Below are 18716 nucleotides of genomic sequence, written 5' to 3' on the forward strand. Positions count from 1 at the left end.
AAATATCAACATAAAAATCAATTTTCCTAACAAATAACACTGATAAATAAGTGTGGATACACTTTGTCTGCTGAGCGTCATGTGATCATAACTGAGCTGATGGTTGTTCTCGCTCGTGCGAGTCTCTCTCTCTCTCTCTCTCTCTCTCTCTCTCTCTCTCCAAGCTTTCGAGGTGACTCAGGCCCCTTCTTCAGGCAAGATGTAATCAAAGCTTGCATATTATAATCTTTTTAGTTAGCCAAAAGGGGTCATTTTGCTTGGCTTTTCTCTACATTCATAATGGCTAACACGGTACAACACCCTAGTACTCCTTTTGAGGACAATCGTGTCCTATTCTCCGTCTGTATGTCCGCAATATTTTTGGATACGCTTATACGGCGAACTGCTACAGCGAAACAATGAAATCACAAGCGCACAAACGCGTAGATCCTCATGCTACGGGAGAACAAGTAACACTGAGTGAGCTGACGGGCTGGCAGCGTCAGCTTGGGTGAATCCCCGAGTCGAGGCGGATTGGGAAACGTGTCACGCATAACCACAGCCTGGCTCGTGGCTTGTTACGAGCCAATGCTCGTATTTAGATCCGAATTTTTCACTCATACTTTCCCCTTATCTTGAATTTCTCGTATACAAAGGTGATCGTATCTAGAGGTTCCACAGTTGACAGTTCATGTCAGAGCACAAACCAAGCATGAAAGTCAAAGGAATTGTCTGTAGACCTCCAAGACAGGATTGTCTCGAGGCACAAATCTGGGGAAGGTTACAGAAAACTTCTGCTGCTTTGAAGGTCCCAATGAGCACAGTGGCCTCCGTCATCCGTAAGTGGAAGAAGTTCGAAACCAACAGGACTCTTCCTAGAGCTGGCCGGCCATCTACACTGAGCGATCGGGGGAGAAGGGCCTTAGTCAGGTAGGTGACTAAGAACCCGATGGTTACTCTGTCAGAGCTCCAGAGTTCCTTAGTGGAGAGAGTAAAACCTTCCAAAAGGACAACCATCTCTGCAGCAATCCAACAATCAAGACTGTATGGTAGAGTGGCCAGACGAAAGCCACTCCTTAGTAAAAGGCACATGGCAGCCCGCCTGGAGTTTGCCAAAAGGCACCTGAAGGACTCTCAGACCATGAAAAACAAAATTCTCTGGTCTGATGAGACAAAGATTGAACTCTTTGGTCTGAATGCCAGGCGTCACGTTTGGAGGAAACCAGGCACCGCTCATCACCAGGCCAATACCATCCCTACAGTGAAGCATGGTGGTGGCAGAATCATGCTGTGGAGAGATTTTTCAGCGGCAGGAACTGAGAGACTAGTCAGGATAAAGGGAAATATGACTGCAGCAATGTACAGAGACATCCTGGATGAAAACCTGCTCCAAAGCGCTCTTGACCTCAGACTGGGGCGACGGTTCATCTTTCAGCAGGACAACGACCCTAAGCACACAACCAAGATATCAAAGGAGTGGCTTCAGGACAACTCTGTGAATGTCCTTGAGTGGCCCAACCAGAGCTCAGACTTGAATCCGATTGAACATCTCTGGAGAGATCTTAAAATGGCTGTGCACCAACGCTTCCCATCCAACCTGATGAAGCTTGATAGGTGCTGCAGAGAGGAATGGGCGAAACTGGTCAAGGATAGGTGTGCCAAGCTTGTGGCATCATATTCAAAAACACTTGAGGCTGTAATTGATGCCAAAGGTGCATCGACAAAGTATTGAGCAAAGGCTGTGAATACTTATGTACATGTGATTTCTCAGTTTTTTTATTTTTAATAAATATGCAAAAACCTCAAGTAAACTTTTTTCGCGTTGTTATTATGGGGTGTTGTATGTAGAATTCTGAGGAAAAAAATGAATTTAATCCATTTTGGAATAAGGCTGTATCATAACAAAATGTGGAAAAAGTGATGCGCTGTGAATACTGTCCGGATGCACTGTAATTATAAAATGCTTAAAGATCGTTATAATGTAACATTTAGTACTTTCAGTTACTTTTATTTGTGAAACATGGGGAGACTCCCCAAGCCTCAATTTATATACGACACATTGTAAATTGAAGGAACAAAAGCCACATAGGTGGGGGAGAAAAAAAATGATGACTGTGTTTAATGTATTTAAGCAATAATGAACAATTTTGTGTGGTTTGGTTTCATATGTGTATTACAGACTATGCAAAATGTCCAGGATCCACTTTTGTTTTTGATCATGTCAGTTTGCATAAACAGAGAATTACTTTATTGTAAGGTATGCATTTTCAAGTATCACTTTTGTTTAAAGCCTGCAATTTTCATGTGCATCTTTTAAGCAATAGTGTACAGATTATAAGCACATCATGACTTACGGACATACCGCAAGCAAAAAAAGTAAAAATAATAACAACAGTAAAAAAAATAACAAAACATGGCACAAATATACATGAAGGAGTTACTATTTTTAAAGTACAACTATTTTCTAATATTTACTTATTTTTATATGAAATAGGGAGCTTTGCCCCCTGCTCGCTTTGCTTATCCACAACCCCCCCCACCCCAGCCTGCACTACATGCCAGCCACTTCGCATCTCCGCCGCTCCTGTATATGAATTTCATTTTCACCAAACAACAAATCTTTTAATTCTCGCGGATATGCCTCTTCATTGGGAAGAAGCAGTACATTTCCCTGATGGCAACACGAATTAGACAATCTACATCTCCGACTTAAAGTTTAAATCTGAACAATATATTCAATCTCTTTTCGTTGTTCTGTTATTTCACCAAGTAAATAATTTCCATTTGTTTGTGCTAATGAGATCTTTACTTTCATTTTTTTGAGACTTTTGAATTTTAGTACTTTCATTATCTTTAACTTGCTCTGCATGTGTATCGCGCCAACATGTTTGAATTCTTTATGACGTTCTACTTTGTCATCTACTCTTTGTCTTTTATTTCCGGCCCCAGGCATGGTTAAATCTCGTCCTTGGGACGTGAAAGTTTCTCTCTGAAAAAGTCACATCCCGTCCCAGGCTAAAAAGTCTTGTCTCGTTCTCATCCCAGGATTTTTTTTACTATAATAGAGAGAGATGTTTCATGCAAAAGATCATTCTCATTTGAGAATGATGTCCCATTCATGAAAGGACTTTAAAGAAGTAGTTTATTTAACAATATTTTAGCCAAAATATCTAACACAAATTATGCAACCTAACTAAACTCAGTTTAGTTATATACAACATGGCTAAACAGAGATTATTTTCATTGATGTTTGGATTTTGCCCTTTGTTCAACATTAGTCCCTATAGAAGGCTATTGTGACAACAATTTTGTTACCTATAGAAACATGAGATAAAAAAAACTTTTCTCTGCCTTGAAAAGTAACATATAAAAAATGATCATTTATAAATGGACTACTCCTTAAATGTTGGATAAATTTCCAGCCCTAATAAAGGTAATAACAAAATTCTCACTTGATCATGGTATTTGTATTTCACACTACAGTATAATGTCAAAGTGTTAAGTCTACATCCTCTTACAAACTTTTCAAAAATACTACATTTTGTTACATACTTACAAAGTAATATCCTAGAAAAATGAGTGGTTTTTTTTTGGCCTTCTAGATTATCAGTTCGGATCATCATTGCATAAATGCTCTAAGACTTTGGAGATTTTAGATGACTACAAGTAAAAGTACTAGAAAGGCACAGTACAGTATTCATCACGAAGGTGGCAGGAATTGTAATTTTAAACAGATACCCATGCTGTAAAGCACTTTTCGTGAGAAGTGTGGTCAGAAAAGAGAAGAAGCAGCACATGCGTCTTATCCTTTAGGATGGCCCTTTAACCTACCTCTCCTTTCTTCATTTTTTCCTTGATGTCAGCCAACTCATCTCTGAGCTCATCTCGCTCATTCCTAATGCAGTCAAAGTATTCTTTTTGCCTCTCTAGAGCCTAAGGATAAGGCATGAAGAAGGGGAGGAAAAGGATATCATATGCACAAAAGAAATGCACAAACAAGAGGCAGCAATGTATATGATGAAAGGAGCAAACACAAAAGGAGGAAAAACAGACAGGAACAAATGAGTTTTACATGCAGAAAACATACATGTAAAATAAGTAAGGAACAGTGTAAAACAACATGCATATCCAAGTGAATGGTCCATACTAAAATTTTATTTTATTTAAAAGCTCAATAGAACCTTTAACTGAAGAATGGAGGATTTCTTAAAATCCACTGGGTAACTAATCATTCATATGTCAATGATAAAACTATCATTATTTGTAGTTAGGATACTTGTTGTTTTGCACAACCAATGACGTTCTTACATGGTACTTGACTGAAATACTGGATACATCATGTCCAAATAATTTCACATGTCTGCTGCTATCCTCAGAATGTCAAAAATGCATTTCTAAGTAAGACTGAATGAGCTCCTCTGGTTATTTAACAGATACATGTACTGTATCATATTAAATATAACCTGATAATACTCAAAGTAAAGACAACTAAAGATCTCCTAGTTTTTTGTTTTTTTAAAACAAAGCAATTTCTTAGGACATCACTTGAACAGGCACTTTGATATGACCAGAGTATCTGCCAATTCTACTTGAAAATTTTTAATTGTATTGTTCAGTTTGTGTATTTGATACAGTATTATCATTTTGTTAACCCTTTAAAGGGCCTTGTAATAAAGCTTGGTGTTAATGTCACTATATAAAATAAACATAGATCTATGAAATTAGGAATATTTTGATGTTTGACCCTTACAACTATTTTCAATAATCATGATTACAATAAAATCAGTAAATGCACTGCCTCATTTCTTTTCTCACTAGGCAGTAGTAAGAAATCAAAAAATGCCAATGTGACAGTTTTAGATATTCTCATATTAGAACAACAGAAAATATGAGTCATTCCAAAACATATTTTAAATAAAAATGAAAACACACAAGTTTTTGCTTTTAACATCTATTTAGTTTCAATTCCATCACAATATGCAATATTTTTAAAATCAATTTTATATAAATTTATACAGGAGCACATTGCAAAGAAGAAGATGTCTCCAGCATAGATCGATTATCAATATCTAGCTCTTACATGCAAAGGTAACTAGTGAGATTACCTCTGCCTTATTTGTTCCCTATGAATCAAGCACTTTTTTATGCATGTATCTGGGGGATTACGTTAATTAACTTAAGTTTTACTTGCAATGAAGACAACTACAAAAGACTGTAAATTTAAATTAAACTCAATTTATATGATATGAATTTAATATAAACATATTACTCACCCTAAGTAATCCAACACTTAATCCTTTTGCAAATTGCCAATATCACTTCTAGTTACTTTAGTATAAGTAGATAAGTTGCAGCAGAATGACTCATATTTGTCTTGCTAAATAAAAAACGTATCTACTACACAAATGGTGCAATCCCCTTTGCCTTTCCTTGGACCTCCTACCCCAATTTTTTTGTCCTTCCAGTTAATTGTTTCTTGAAGATCAAACACTTCCTTCGTGAAAGAATCTATTTTTTGTTTCATATGCTGGTTGTCCTAAAGTGTTTACATACATAAAATAAAAAGAAAAATATGAAGAAAATTAAAGGAAGAAAACAGTACAGAATTAATTTTTGGATGAATAAGCATAGGAAAGATAGAGGAAACAAGAGACCCAACAGGGATGAACGGAACTGCAGTGTAATCAATATGTAATTTCCATCTGCGAGACACATTTAAAATGTTGTCATAGAATATAGAATGCCAAAAAAATCAATCAACCTCTTAAAGAAACATCTGATAAAATTATTTTTAGATTATTTTAATAAATAAGGTAGTAATGCATATGTTTTATGATTTTTATATTTTATTTTATTAGAATATATACCCTACAGCTGCATTGTAATGGAAAAACAGTAGTCTAACCCAACTCTTTTTCTTATGGCATATCAAAGACATTAGATGTCAGAAAGCCACCACATTTCAAAACTATTTAAATATATTACTGTTTAATGATATACCTTCATAATAATTGTCTTACTTGTTTAATGTAACAGAAAAAACTAAAATTTGACATATATTAAGTAGCATCTGTTTTTAAGTACTGTACAAATTACTAGGCAACAGTCATTTTGTATATGTAGATGTATTACTGCGTCATCCCATGCAAACAACTTATTGTGAGATAATCCATCTTAGTTTCATGAGTTGTTTGAAAAACTGTTTTCAGTCCAAGGTGATGAAAGAGTTCTATCCTTAAAATTAGTAATCAAAACAGCTTTTTAAGTTAAGCATTCATTCTTGAACCTGCTTATTCAAATAAGGGTTATTATGGGTCTATAGCTTATTCTGAAAGTGTCAGGCCAAAAATAGAACCCATCCCCAGGAGAAATTGCTAGCCAACTGCAGGGAACACCCAGACACATGTCCAATTACACTATCACATGGCCACATTAGCCTTGTCATACAAACATATTCTGCAGATCTCTGGGAAAGAAAGACATTGGAGAACCTACAGAAAGCTCATTATGTATTAAGCAAAAATATTAAAACTCCACGAAGATAATGAAAACTACAGTCATATGAAAAAGTTTGGGAATCCCTCTCAGCCTGCATAATAATTTACTCTACCCTCAACAAAAAAATAACACTGGCATGACTTTCATTTCCTAGGAACATCTGGGTACTGGGGTGTTTTCCAAACAAAGACTTTTAGTGAAGCAGTATTTAGCTGTATGAAATTAAATCAAATTTGGAAAATCTGGCTGTGCAAAAATGTGGGTACCCTTGTAATGTTGCTGATTTTAATGCATGTAACTGCAATACTGATTACTTGCAACACCAAATTGGTTGGATTAGCTCGTTTAGCCTTGGACTTCATAGACAGGTGTGTCCAATCATGAAAAAAGGTATTTAAGGTGGTCAACTGCAAGTTGTGCTTCCCTTTGATTCACCTCTGAGTGACAGCATGGGATCCTCAAAGCAACTCTCAAAAGATCTGAAAACAGAGATTGTTCAGTCTCATGTTTAGGGGAAGGCTACAAAAAGCTAATCTCAGAGGTTTAAACTGTCAGTTTCAACTGTAAGGAATGTAATCAGGAAATGGAAGGCCACAGGCATAGTTGCTGTTAAGCCTAGGTCTGGCAGGCCAAGAAAAATACAGGAGCGGCATATGCACAGGATTGTAAGAATGGTTACTGACAACCCACAAATCACCTCCAAAGACCTGCAAGAACATCTTGCTGCAGATGGTGTATCTGTAAATCATTCCACAATTCAGCGCAATTTGCACAAAGAACATCTGTATGGCAGGGTGATGAGAAAGAAGCCCTTTCTGCACTCACGACACAAACAGAGTCACTTGTTGTATGCAAATGCTCATTTAGACAAGCCAGATTTGTTTTGGAACAAAGTGCTTTGGACTGATGAGGCAAAAATTTAATTATTTGGTCATAACAAAAAGCGATTTGCATGGTGGAAGAAGAACACCGCATTCCAAGAAAAACACCTGCTATCTACTGTCAAATTTGGTGGAGGTTCCATCATGCTATGGGGCTGTGTGGCTAGTTCAGGGACTGGGGCCCATGTTAAAGTCGAGGGTAGGATGAATTCAACCCAATATCCACAAATTATTCAGGATAATGTTCAAGTATCAGTCACAAAGTTGAAGTTACACAGGGGTTGGATATTACAACAAGACAATGACCCAAAACACAGTTCGAAATCTAGAAAGGCATTCATGCAGAGGGAGAAGTAAAATGTTCTGGAATGGCCGTCACAGTCCCCTAACTTGAATACAGGTAAAATTCCATTACAACGAACTCCCTGGGCCCTAAAAAGCATTTCGTTGTAACAAAAATATCGTTGTAATGAGATTCTGTATTTGTTACAATAGTGCTTTCTTTAACTTGTGCCCAGGCGTTTGCAATCATTTCAATGTCTTCTTTCACATGAATTTTAATCTCCTCCTGCCTACAAGTTATGCTGACGAGAATTTTTCTCTGCACTTCCTTGCCATAATATACTTTCAGGGTGCAAATGATGCCCCAATCCAATGGCTGTAGCACTGCTGTGCAACTGAGTGGGAGGAATTCAACGCAAACATTATCTAAATGTGGAAGCATGTTGTGTGCAGCACAGTTATCAATCAGAAGCCGAATCATCCTTTTCTTCTTCTTCATATTGTGAGGTTTCTGAACACTTTTGGGATCCCCCCCACTCCCCACCCAATGGGTACGACACGCTGTAGTGCGTCTGAAGCGCGATTGCAGCACCTGTGGAAGATTGTTTGTCCGTTGCTGGGGCAGGGCAATAGCAGGCTCACAGCGGTGCAGTGAAGGGCCACAGAAGCAAATCATAAAAGATCGGGGTCGTGCTATAAGTCCTTGTCTTGTACCCCAAAACACGAGGCTTAGTCTCAGTACTTTAGCAAAACCAGTTTTATTCAGCTTGAAACAGGAACGGCACAGTTATTTATTGTAGCATGATCTGCCACTCTGCTATACACAGACACAGCAGTCAGGCAGGGTCGTGGCCAGGTCAGTGACCAAATAATCCTGTTATCTGCACAAGATCTTTTCTGTTTACTTTGGTGAGATCTTTTCTGTTTACTTTGGCGGAGACACGCAGCATAGCTGTGAGCCTGTTATTGCCCTGTACAGACGGGGAGATCGCGCTTCGGGACGCTCTTCAGCGTGCTGTCTAGTTGAAGGAGGTCCCAAGAGAGTTTAGAAACCTCACATTTTCTTGAATGAATGTCGCATTAATAGGAATGTTTCTTGAACGAGCATCACTGAACCACATAAATGCTTTTTCGACATCTTCAAATTCAGGAGTTCACATACGTTTGCAACCCAAGATTTTTCTTCTTTTTTTGCTGTTTTTCTAGAAAGTTAACAGTGTCGATGGCGAAATTCCAAATTCACTGGAAACGCCTTTTTTCTTTTTACCACAATCAAGAGCTGCAAAAATTAAAGTTTTTTTTCTATACTAATAAAAGGCAAAGCCCTCACTTACTGACTGAATCATCACTAATTATCCAACTTCAGGCAGGCTCATTCCTTACAGCTTACTTACAAAAGTTAATGGCAAAGAGATGGCACCTGCCTTTTCCATTCTCTTTGTTACATATTGCACGGCCATATCAGGCTCACTCTTGATATCCGAAGGAACATTGTGTCTTATGTATTGAATGACTGGGACATATGCAAGGTGTGGACTGATGACGGTACAGGAGATAATTATACTACACAGGAGCACTATAAGAATGAAATGCTTAAGCCCTTCACCTATGGTTCTGCATGTGAGTTGATGACTGCCGCTGAATTGTTCGGTTGTCGCTTCAAGTGTACCGACATGGCCAAATATTTTACACCTTTTGACAATCGCCAATGCCTCTTAAACATCTTAGATTCACAGGTGACAATTTCAGTAGTGGACACTTTGATGTTTATGAATGTTTAAACTCTCAAAAGCTGGATGCAAAGTTATCAATGAAACCGGTTGTATGCTTACAACGCTTGACAGATGCCGAATGTCACTTCAACACAAGTCCTGCAAATACTGTCGTAATTGAAACAAACCATGAAAATCAAACCGATTATGACAGCATCAATCCAAGCTGTGAAATTTGAGACAAGATTACTTTTCACATGGCCAACTGTACGTTGCATGCTCAAGAGTAAGCTCAACGCACAGCTTGGTCATATTACAACCGGAGGGCCGAACTGACAATGTGGTATACAAAGAGATCCTTAACAAATAATTATTGGTATATTTTCCCTCAGTTTAAAAGGGTTTAATTTTCTTCTTAATAAAAATTTTAAGGCAGTACTTCGCCGCAGTGAAGCGCGGGTATTTTGTTAGTTTCTAATATGAACTGTTTTTTTGTGTCTGCCGTTTCTATAGGAGGGTGACAATGAGTTAAATTCCAATTAATGTTTTTCAAATATTGACGAGCAATAAGCAAAAGGTATCACTGAAAACCGCAGGAAACAAAAAACACTATGAGGAAAGTTCGAAGAAAGAAAAAAAAAAAGACAGTGTGTTTGGGGATCGTTGTGCACAACTGAGCAGCAGCCACGGAACTAACTACTCTGCGGATGATTCATTCAGGCATTTCAAGGTCTTTTGTGCACTTCGTTCTAATGAAAGTATCTGCTGAATGTACTTCGTAGTAACAAGATTTCTATAGACTCGTGTCATATGGGGAAGCTGTCGGGACCATAAAAATACTTCGTTGTAATGAAAATTTCATTGTAAAGATATTCGTTGTAACAGAATTTTACCTGTATCATCAAAAATCTATGGGATGATTTGAAGCAGGCTGTCCATGCTCGGCAGCAATCACATTTAACTGAACTGGAGAGATTTTGTATTGAAGAATGGTCAAAAATACCTCCATCCAGAATCCAGACATTTATCAAAGGCTATAGGAGGCGTCTAGAGGCTGTTATATTTGCAAAAGGAGGCTCAACTAAGTATTGATGTAATATCTCTGTTGGGGTGCCCAAATTTATGTACCTGTCTAATTTTGTTATGATGCATATTGCATACAGTATTTACTTTTTTGACACTGATGAAGAGAAAAAGACTATTTAATGCCAAAGTGAAACCAAATATCTGCAAAGTGCTCTAAATTAATCACAAATATAAAACATAACATAATTGATTGTACAGGTCTTTACCCCCTTTAATTTGACACACATGAATCATTAGTGGGGTAGCCAATTGGTTACAGAAGTCACATAATTACTACAATACACCTGTCTGTAGTCTAGGGATTTCACTGATTGTAGTATAAATGCACCTGTAATTTGACAAAAGAGAGAAGTCCATTCAGTCCATTTGGCTCATTTGATTAGCTAATTGGTATCCTGTCCCAATTTCTCATCCAGATACTTCTTAAAGGTTGTCAAAGTTTCTCCTTCAACTACATGTCTCAGAAGTTTGTTCCATATTCCCATAACTCTATGGGTAAAGAAGTGCTTTCTGGCTACATTACTAAATGTGCTTCCCCTGAATTTACCACTGGTATCACTGAACAGGTGATTCATCATTAACTTGAAAAAATTCTACTGGATCTACTTTATCAATGCCTTTGAGATTTTTAAATTAGGCCCATATGCAGTCCCCTCTGCTCAACTGTACACAAGTTTAATTCTTTGAGTTTTGCCAGAAAGAACTTGGGAGACTGCAAAATTAGTTGTAAGAAGGTTGCATAGTTGCACTGACCTTTCTGGTCATCTGACTAAACGTAATGTTTGGCAAGAAGTAAAATAAACACAGAAAAATCCAGAGAAATCCTGGGAAAGTCTTAAAGAAGCCTACACTTTTGAGGAACTATTTTTTAGAAAGATAACTCTACACATAAAGCCAAAGCTGCAAATAATGGCTTAAAACTATCTTGTTAATGGCCTACAGTCATTGAGTCAGAATTCAGATCTCAATCCAACTGATAATGTGTGGTGAAACTTGAAAATGGCTATTCACCTGCAATCCCTGCCAAAGCTTCAACAATTTTGCAGAGAAGAATGGAGAAAACTATAGTGTTAAGATGAGCAAAGCTGATAGAGAACTATCCACACAGATTCAAGACTAAAACTACTGCCAAAGATGCACCTTCTAAATGCCTGACTTTAGAACATTAGAACAGATCTAGACAGATAGACAGCACATGTCATTCAGTCCAACAAAGCTTGCATGTCCTATCCACTTAATTCTTCCAAAACAACATCAAGTTTTGAAGGTTGCTAAAGTCCTTAACTTTACAGTGGTTGAATAATTAAGCAATTACTACTTTTGTGTTTTATAATTAACTTATACTACATTGTAGAGATGTTTTCACTTTGATATTAAAGAACATATTTCTGTTGATCAATGTCATAAAAGCCAAATGAAGTCCACTGTATTATATAACAATAAAATGTGAAAACTAACAAGAGGAGAATGAAAACTATTTTTATAGGCTCTGTGTAATTGATAGCACAAAATCCAATTTTGTACACTGCAAGATATTGTGTCTATTTTGACCAAATTAATGTTTTATGGTGTTATATGTATAAATATTATGCTGTGACACGTGAGTAAAATCACCATCTTTAAATTAGGAAATGCAGTTGTGCAAACCAAGTATCCTCTAGAAGTCATTTAAGCATAGGACCCAACCCAATATGACATTGTGCTGTAAGGCAAAATAAATACTGTATAGCTTTGGTAATGTGAAAATTGCATTACATTGTTAAGCTACAGTTTTCATCAAATTGTTTTGTTTGTTTACCTAGCAGCGCTGGAATTACAAATCATGCTACTGAAAGCTTTAAAAAATTTATAACCTGACAATAAAATCTCATGTAACTCATACGTTTGGCTGCATGGCTTTATTAGCTATTGCCAGTTGGAGTGTCATATGTTGTTTCTAAAGGTATAAACAAGATTTTCATTTAACAGAAGTCTCAAACTAACTTCTGGAAAAGGTGCAGCAACTACTATACTGTAGGTTGGTCCAGATCTAATTATGCAATATTCATTACGCTATAACTTAATAAGTTTATTACACAGAAAATCACCCGAAAAATCCCGGACCATCGAGAAGTGTTTGAATTGACGACATGAAGAATTGTCTTTGCGCTGAACTGGATCTCTCTGCATAAATCAAAGTCATCCAGACGATCTGGATCTGCATAATTAGATCTGGACTACCCTGTACAGTTTCTATTCCCAACCACCGTCTTAATCAGAACACAGTTCTTGCTGTGTATATATCTTCTTGCTTAATTAAATGGTAGGCGGTCAGTTTTCACTAGTAGTGGGTTTTTCTAACTCTGTAAATGTAACTTCTGTCCATTAAAAATACTTACTTCAGCTTACTGATTTAAGATGCTCTGCCTTTAACTGTTTTTATTTTATTCTACATTAAATAAAAAAGAGGGGCAAATACTTCGTTCCAAAGGAACTACATGTGTACCTATGTATTATATTTTACCAAAGTAAAATATACTTTTCAACGCAACACAACTACAGCAGAAAAAATAATATATTCCACTGAAAGGAAAAACTGGATTCTAATTAAAAAAAACTGGATTCAATAAAAGCATGTAACATTCCAGGAATCAAGTCTGAGACGATTGGTTTCAAAATTAAACATGTTTAATACACCTTGGTGTTGCTCCTCCACTTGAAAGAAATCCTAAGAAAATGTTCCCAGAGGTAAGCAGCAAACATGAAAAGCAGGTCATTCGCTCACAAATCGATGCACATTTATAACTCATAAAAATATGCTCAGAATCTTAGAATGCAACACCGTAACAATATGTAAGGTGCTGAATTTAGATGATAATTTCCAACTCGTTAAGTTATTCAACATACAAACAGTGATGTAAAAAAAAAAATGAGATAAACTTTAAACTAACAAGTTAAAGCATTTCACTTGACAGCCACAAAACAGTTATCCTTTATCTGCAGTTGTGACTGTACAGGTACATGATTTACATATAAATCCCCTACATTGTACTAAATTTTATACAAAATATTTCTACAATACCTTACAGAAGTCTTGTGAAAAGATTTTATATTTAAAAACAATGCTGACCTTACAGCATTTCATACCTCAATAAGTTCATCTCTCTGTCGGATGCCCTCTTTAAGTTCTTCTACTTTGTGCTGAAGTATATTACATGTGTGTTTCTGTCTTTCTAATTCCTAGGAGACAAAACATAATAGTAAGAAGAATCACTAAGAAATGTACAGAAGTAGTACAAATATTTAAAATTAATTCTGTCTACCACCTTAATGAAGCCCACTACAATTGCTTAATTTACATCAACATCATTGTTTTTAGTTTTTAATGATTAACGATTATGCTAAAATGTTACACTTGTATTGGGTTGTATCACAAAGTGCTGAAACAATGAAATAAACTTGGTGTCTACAGAAACAAAACTGTTATTTGCAAAAAAAAACTCAAAGGCTTGCCAGTCTTAAAGCATGGAGTATTATTATTGCGAACACACCACATTTGCAACTGGATACAATGTTATATTGAAGGCATATACCCAATCAGAAACAAAACAACCTGTAATGATATTGCGTAAGTAATATATTTATTTCCAATTGAAGCTTTCATACTCTTTAATCCACCTTCAACAGTTTAATATTTAAGAAAAACTGAATTTCAACAACTGATAAATCTTTTTTGACCCATTGTATGCATGCATTAATATTTATTTACAGCCCATTATTCAAAGGTTTCATCTTTAGCCACTGATCAAAAGCAAGTGTTATATTTGCAGTCTTCCAGTATTCAAACTATGGTTATATGGTCATATATTCCATATATATTTCATATATACTGTAGACCAGCACAGGAAACACACTTACTAACACAAAGACTATATTCATATATACAGTGACAATTTGCAAGTGCCAATTAACATAATGAAAATAAAAAATTTACTTTTGCCCTACACAAAGTAGATATCTTATACAATATGCCAAATGTATAGATTGTTACTATAAAATCTGTGGAAGGGTTATACAGTGACTTTTAAAGAATTCACCTTAAGTATATGTAAACTTCTAACTTCAACAGGAGTTATTTCAGGTGACTACCTGTTGAAGCTCATCGAGAGAATGCCAAGTGTGTGCAATGCAGTAATCAGAGCAAAGGGTGGCTATTTTGAAGAAACTAGAATATAAAACATGTTTTCAGTTATTTCACCTTTTTTTGTTAAGTACATAACTCCACGTGTTCATTCATAGTTTTGATGCCTTCAGTGAGAATCTACCAATGTAAATGGTCATGAAAATAAAGAAAACACATTGAATGAGGAGGTGTGTCCAAACGTTTGGCCTGTACTGTATGTAAAGAGGGAACAAGGTTGGGAGCATACACTGATAGAGCACATTGTAGCACCGTAAAGAATTAATATTATTATTACTAAGAAGAATTCCTTGACAGGATATCAGGCCATTGCAGGGCAAATACACACACACAACACAAGCACAAACACATATCAAGTTTAATTTAACATTGTCAAGTTATAAAACCTGCATGTCTTTGTGGGAGGAAACTGGTGAACCCACAGTAAAACTACTGAGACACTGGGAGAACATGCAAATTCTATGCAAGGAGCAATCAGGACTTGAAACTCAGTCTCCTTTTTGAGAGGCAGCAGCACTTCAACTGTACCACCCTCTATTAATCCATGCCACTGGTAATTCTACTAAATAAAAAAGCTTTCCTAAAATTAAATGGGTATCAAAGGATTTTCAGGAAGAAGATAAGGCTACTTTTGTAGTGATCAAAGAGTACAGTCTCTAATGAAAGGAGGCGAAGAGAGAGAGAGAGAGACAAGAAAGGTCCACTAAGAGAGCAACTTAATAGACAATAAAAGTGTTACAAAAAAGGGGCAGATGAAAATAAAAGTTTTGTTGTACAGCTAAGTGGTGTACTTTAAGTGTGAAAAAGTGGCTTCATTAAAGTTAGCACTTTAAAATTAGTATTTTTAATCATTAGTTCTCAAAAGGAATATCTGTAGATTGATATGTGTTCACTGCAAGTCTGAAGAGAAAGGAGCCACTAGGTAACTGAAGAATGGATATATCAGAACTCTTTATAACATGGTGTGATGCTATGAAAAAATACTATATTCATTTCCTCACAGTTAATGAGCTGTGAACCTGTAAATATAAAGTAGAAATCAAATGTAAAAAGACTACCTTTGATTTCTCTTCATTCTCTCGTAGCATTTCTGCCATTTGCTCTTCCATTTCCTCAACCACATCTTTCAATGTGTCCACTTGATAAATCAAATTTGCCTTTTCATTATCCAGTTGTGCATTGGAGACCATTGCTTTCTTGTATTTTTCCTCCACTTCAGATAATGAATCCTAAAAAAATTACAGGACAGAGACTTTTATATAAAAAAAAAGTGCAATTTGTAAAACATGACAAAAATAAAAAATGTTAAGAGCCTATGAAACACAGATGTTTAAGGGTTCTTTCTTATATTTTAAAGACGACTGTCAACACTCCTTACAAAATAAGGTCCTGTTGCAGTAATTGTTTTAAATTAAAAAGTGCACATTTTTGGACAAACCATGCAAATCACTCCACAACAAACAGTATCGTAGAGAATACACAGCAGATTAAGGTATTTCCACTGCAAACAACTTTCTATAAATAAGACATAAATAAAACACTACAAGTTGTAATTTGTTATAAAAATTAATCACTACAGTAGTGCAAATCAAACACTAATAAAAAGCCTAAAGGGCGTAATGGAGGTTCAATGCTGGTAGGATCCACATATTTACCTTGTTGGGTTTTAATTATGGAGATCTCTTGCTGGAATGTTACCAACCATACTGGGCACACATTTGGAGAGAGTGTGTTTATGCTGGTAGCAAAGATATACCTTTTCCTTTTTCTTTTTTTTAAATCTACTTTTGACAACTCAGAGATTTTGTTTTATTTTCACCAAAGAACAGTGGGCAGGACATCCTCTGTTGTATGCATCTTACTTCTGTACCTATTTCATACTTTTATTTTTATACATGCTCTTAATGGCTGTACAGTTGGTCTGCAATATTCTCTTTTCACATGAAAACCTAGAAATATCTTGCTGGGAAGAGCATGAATTTTACTGTGCATACATAGCTATTACATCTTTGTCATGTGTGTTTAGTTTGAAGCAATATCCATCTCATAATGTCACTCGTCATTATTACCGAAGATCACTAAGATGGCAGCATCTTATTTCCAAGGCAGTTGCCTCAAACAATCCTGCAACTGCATCTTAGACAGTTTCTGTCCTTAGTTAATCATCCCAAGAAAGAATTTTATCCAATGATATACATTTCAGCAGCTTTTGAAGGATTGCGGGGAATAGGAGCATTTTCATTTGTCTTTACTGGTTCAGCCAGGTGGTGTTCAAATCAGAGTATCATTAACATTTGCATATACTACTAGTTGGTTATTTTTTACCATATGTGTATATGCCATATATGTAATATGGATAAATATGTTCTTTACTTGTTTTATTAATAGTGTTTAATTATCTTATTTATTTTAGCAAGAATTTGTAATTTATTTTATGATTATTGAGCTACTATATTTCATTCGAAGACTCAGCATTGAATGCTTAATAAGCATAGGCTTACTAAAGAAGAGCTGAACTTGGTTGACTTTTTGGTTGTAGTAGGCTGCTATCTTCTTGATAACAACATTATTGAACATTTTATTAAATCAGAATTGTGGGCTGTGATTAAGAGGGTTGTTTTATTTTGTTTTAGCTTGTTTCTGTGTAATGCCACATGTATATATGTATTAAAATAAACATTTTGTCCCCATTTTATTAGTAAAAAAGTTGGCTTTATTGATTGTATTATTTTAGTAAAAAATGTGTATGTCATATTCATTCAACAATAAGCCCACATTTCACTTGTTCAAAAAGAAATTAACAAAAGTTTCAGTCTACAATTTTTTTTCAATGGAAAAGTGCATACTTTTTTTTTTGTTCTTTATTTCACCTTATACAATTTCTTGTATTAGGAATTTGTTAGTTTTCACATACCCCTTGGGGTCAGAGTACAGGGTTAGCTACTGTACAGTGCCCCTGGAGCAACTGAAGGTTAAGGGCCTTGCTCAAGGGTCCAGCAGAGCAGGATCTCTTTTGGCAGTGACGGGGATTTGAACCGGCAACCTTTGGGATACCAGCGCAGATCCTTAGCTTCAGAGCTACCACTCCAGCCCGTTTCTTACAATAAAGAGTTTTACAGGCTCTGTTATAATGAGAGGTTTGCAGTGGGCATGACCCCCTTCAAAATATTCACATTTTGTTGCTTTGCTGCCTGAAATGAAGATATACACAAAAATATTGTTCCAGCTGTATTTGCGCAGAGCAACTTATAACAACTAAGTGAAAGATATTAAAGCAACAGTTTAGAAAAAAAAATAAAAAACAGAATCACTGAGATGGTTAAAGGATCACAACCCCGACCCCAAAATAATTTCAAATTTAATAAGGTGTAACTAATCACCTTTCAAATGCACACACCAAGCTAATTGTCTCCACCTGCGATCAATTGTAATCATTCTCATTAGTTCAGCATATAGAACACAATTCCTAGACAAATTCCAAATGCAACTGTGTAAATGTGCATATTTTGAAGGGGGTGATTTTCTTTTCCCATTGTATATTCTTAATATGGATGCTTTTGGAGGGCAACGTAAGTATCAATCAACAGAAAGTTTTTAAGTGATCACATTCATCCTGTAAAGAAGTATATCCTGTTCCTGACAGCAAAGGTATCTTTCAGGATGACAAAATTCATCCACATACATACATAAAGCAAAAAACAATTTGAAGAGAATGGCAAAGATGTAATTTATACACATCTACTGAAACACTCAGACCTACGATCCTAAAATAAAATAAAAATAAAATTTACATTTTATTGCCCAAGATTTTTTGAATTTCCAAAAAATATCAGGTCATATGCTTTCGAATAAGATCATGATCAGGGTTCTATCCCCATTACTTTGCAAGGAATATATGTACAAATTGTTACCTCGGCCACTTGATAATAATAATAATAATTCTTTGCATTTATATAGCACTTTTCTCACTACTCAAAAGCACTCAGCAATTGCAGGTTAAGGGCCTTGCTCAAGAGCACAACAGAGCAGAGTCCCTTTTGGCATTTACAGTATTTTGAACCGGCAACCTTCCGATTGCCAGTGCAGATCCCTAGCCTC

The 18716-nt window shown here is 36.0% G+C and overlaps 1 protein-coding gene across 27 annotated transcripts in view; it reads right to left on the reverse strand.

Annotated features, from left to right (window-relative positions):
- lrrfip2 (leucine rich repeat (in FLII) interacting protein 2) overlaps positions 1 to 18716 on the reverse strand; it is a 182960-nt gene that overhangs the window by 23788 nt on the left and 140456 nt on the right. For 14 of the 27 annotated variants that reach the window (XM_039736213.1, XM_039736211.1, XM_039736205.1 and 11 more), the window contains 4 exons: positions 15677 to 15847; positions 13565 to 13657; positions 5423 to 5515; positions 3811 to 3912 (listed from right to left, as the gene is read on the reverse strand). In XM_039736213.1, coding sequence (XP_039592147.1) covers positions 3811 to 3912; positions 5423 to 5515; positions 13565 to 13657; positions 15677 to 15847 — 459 coding nt within the window. The remainder of the gene's footprint in view (positions 1 to 3810; positions 3913 to 5422; positions 5516 to 13564; positions 13658 to 15676; positions 15848 to 18716) is intronic. The other 13 variants (XM_039736215.1, XM_039736214.1, XM_039736222.1 and 10 more) reach the window with 2 other exon arrangements.

This window comes from Polypterus senegalus, chromosome 15 (genome assembly GCF_016835505.1).
Source record: "Polypterus senegalus isolate Bchr_013 chromosome 15, ASM1683550v1, whole genome shotgun sequence".
NCBI classification, from domain to species: Eukaryota; Metazoa; Chordata; class Cladistia; order Polypteriformes; family Polypteridae; genus Polypterus; species Polypterus senegalus.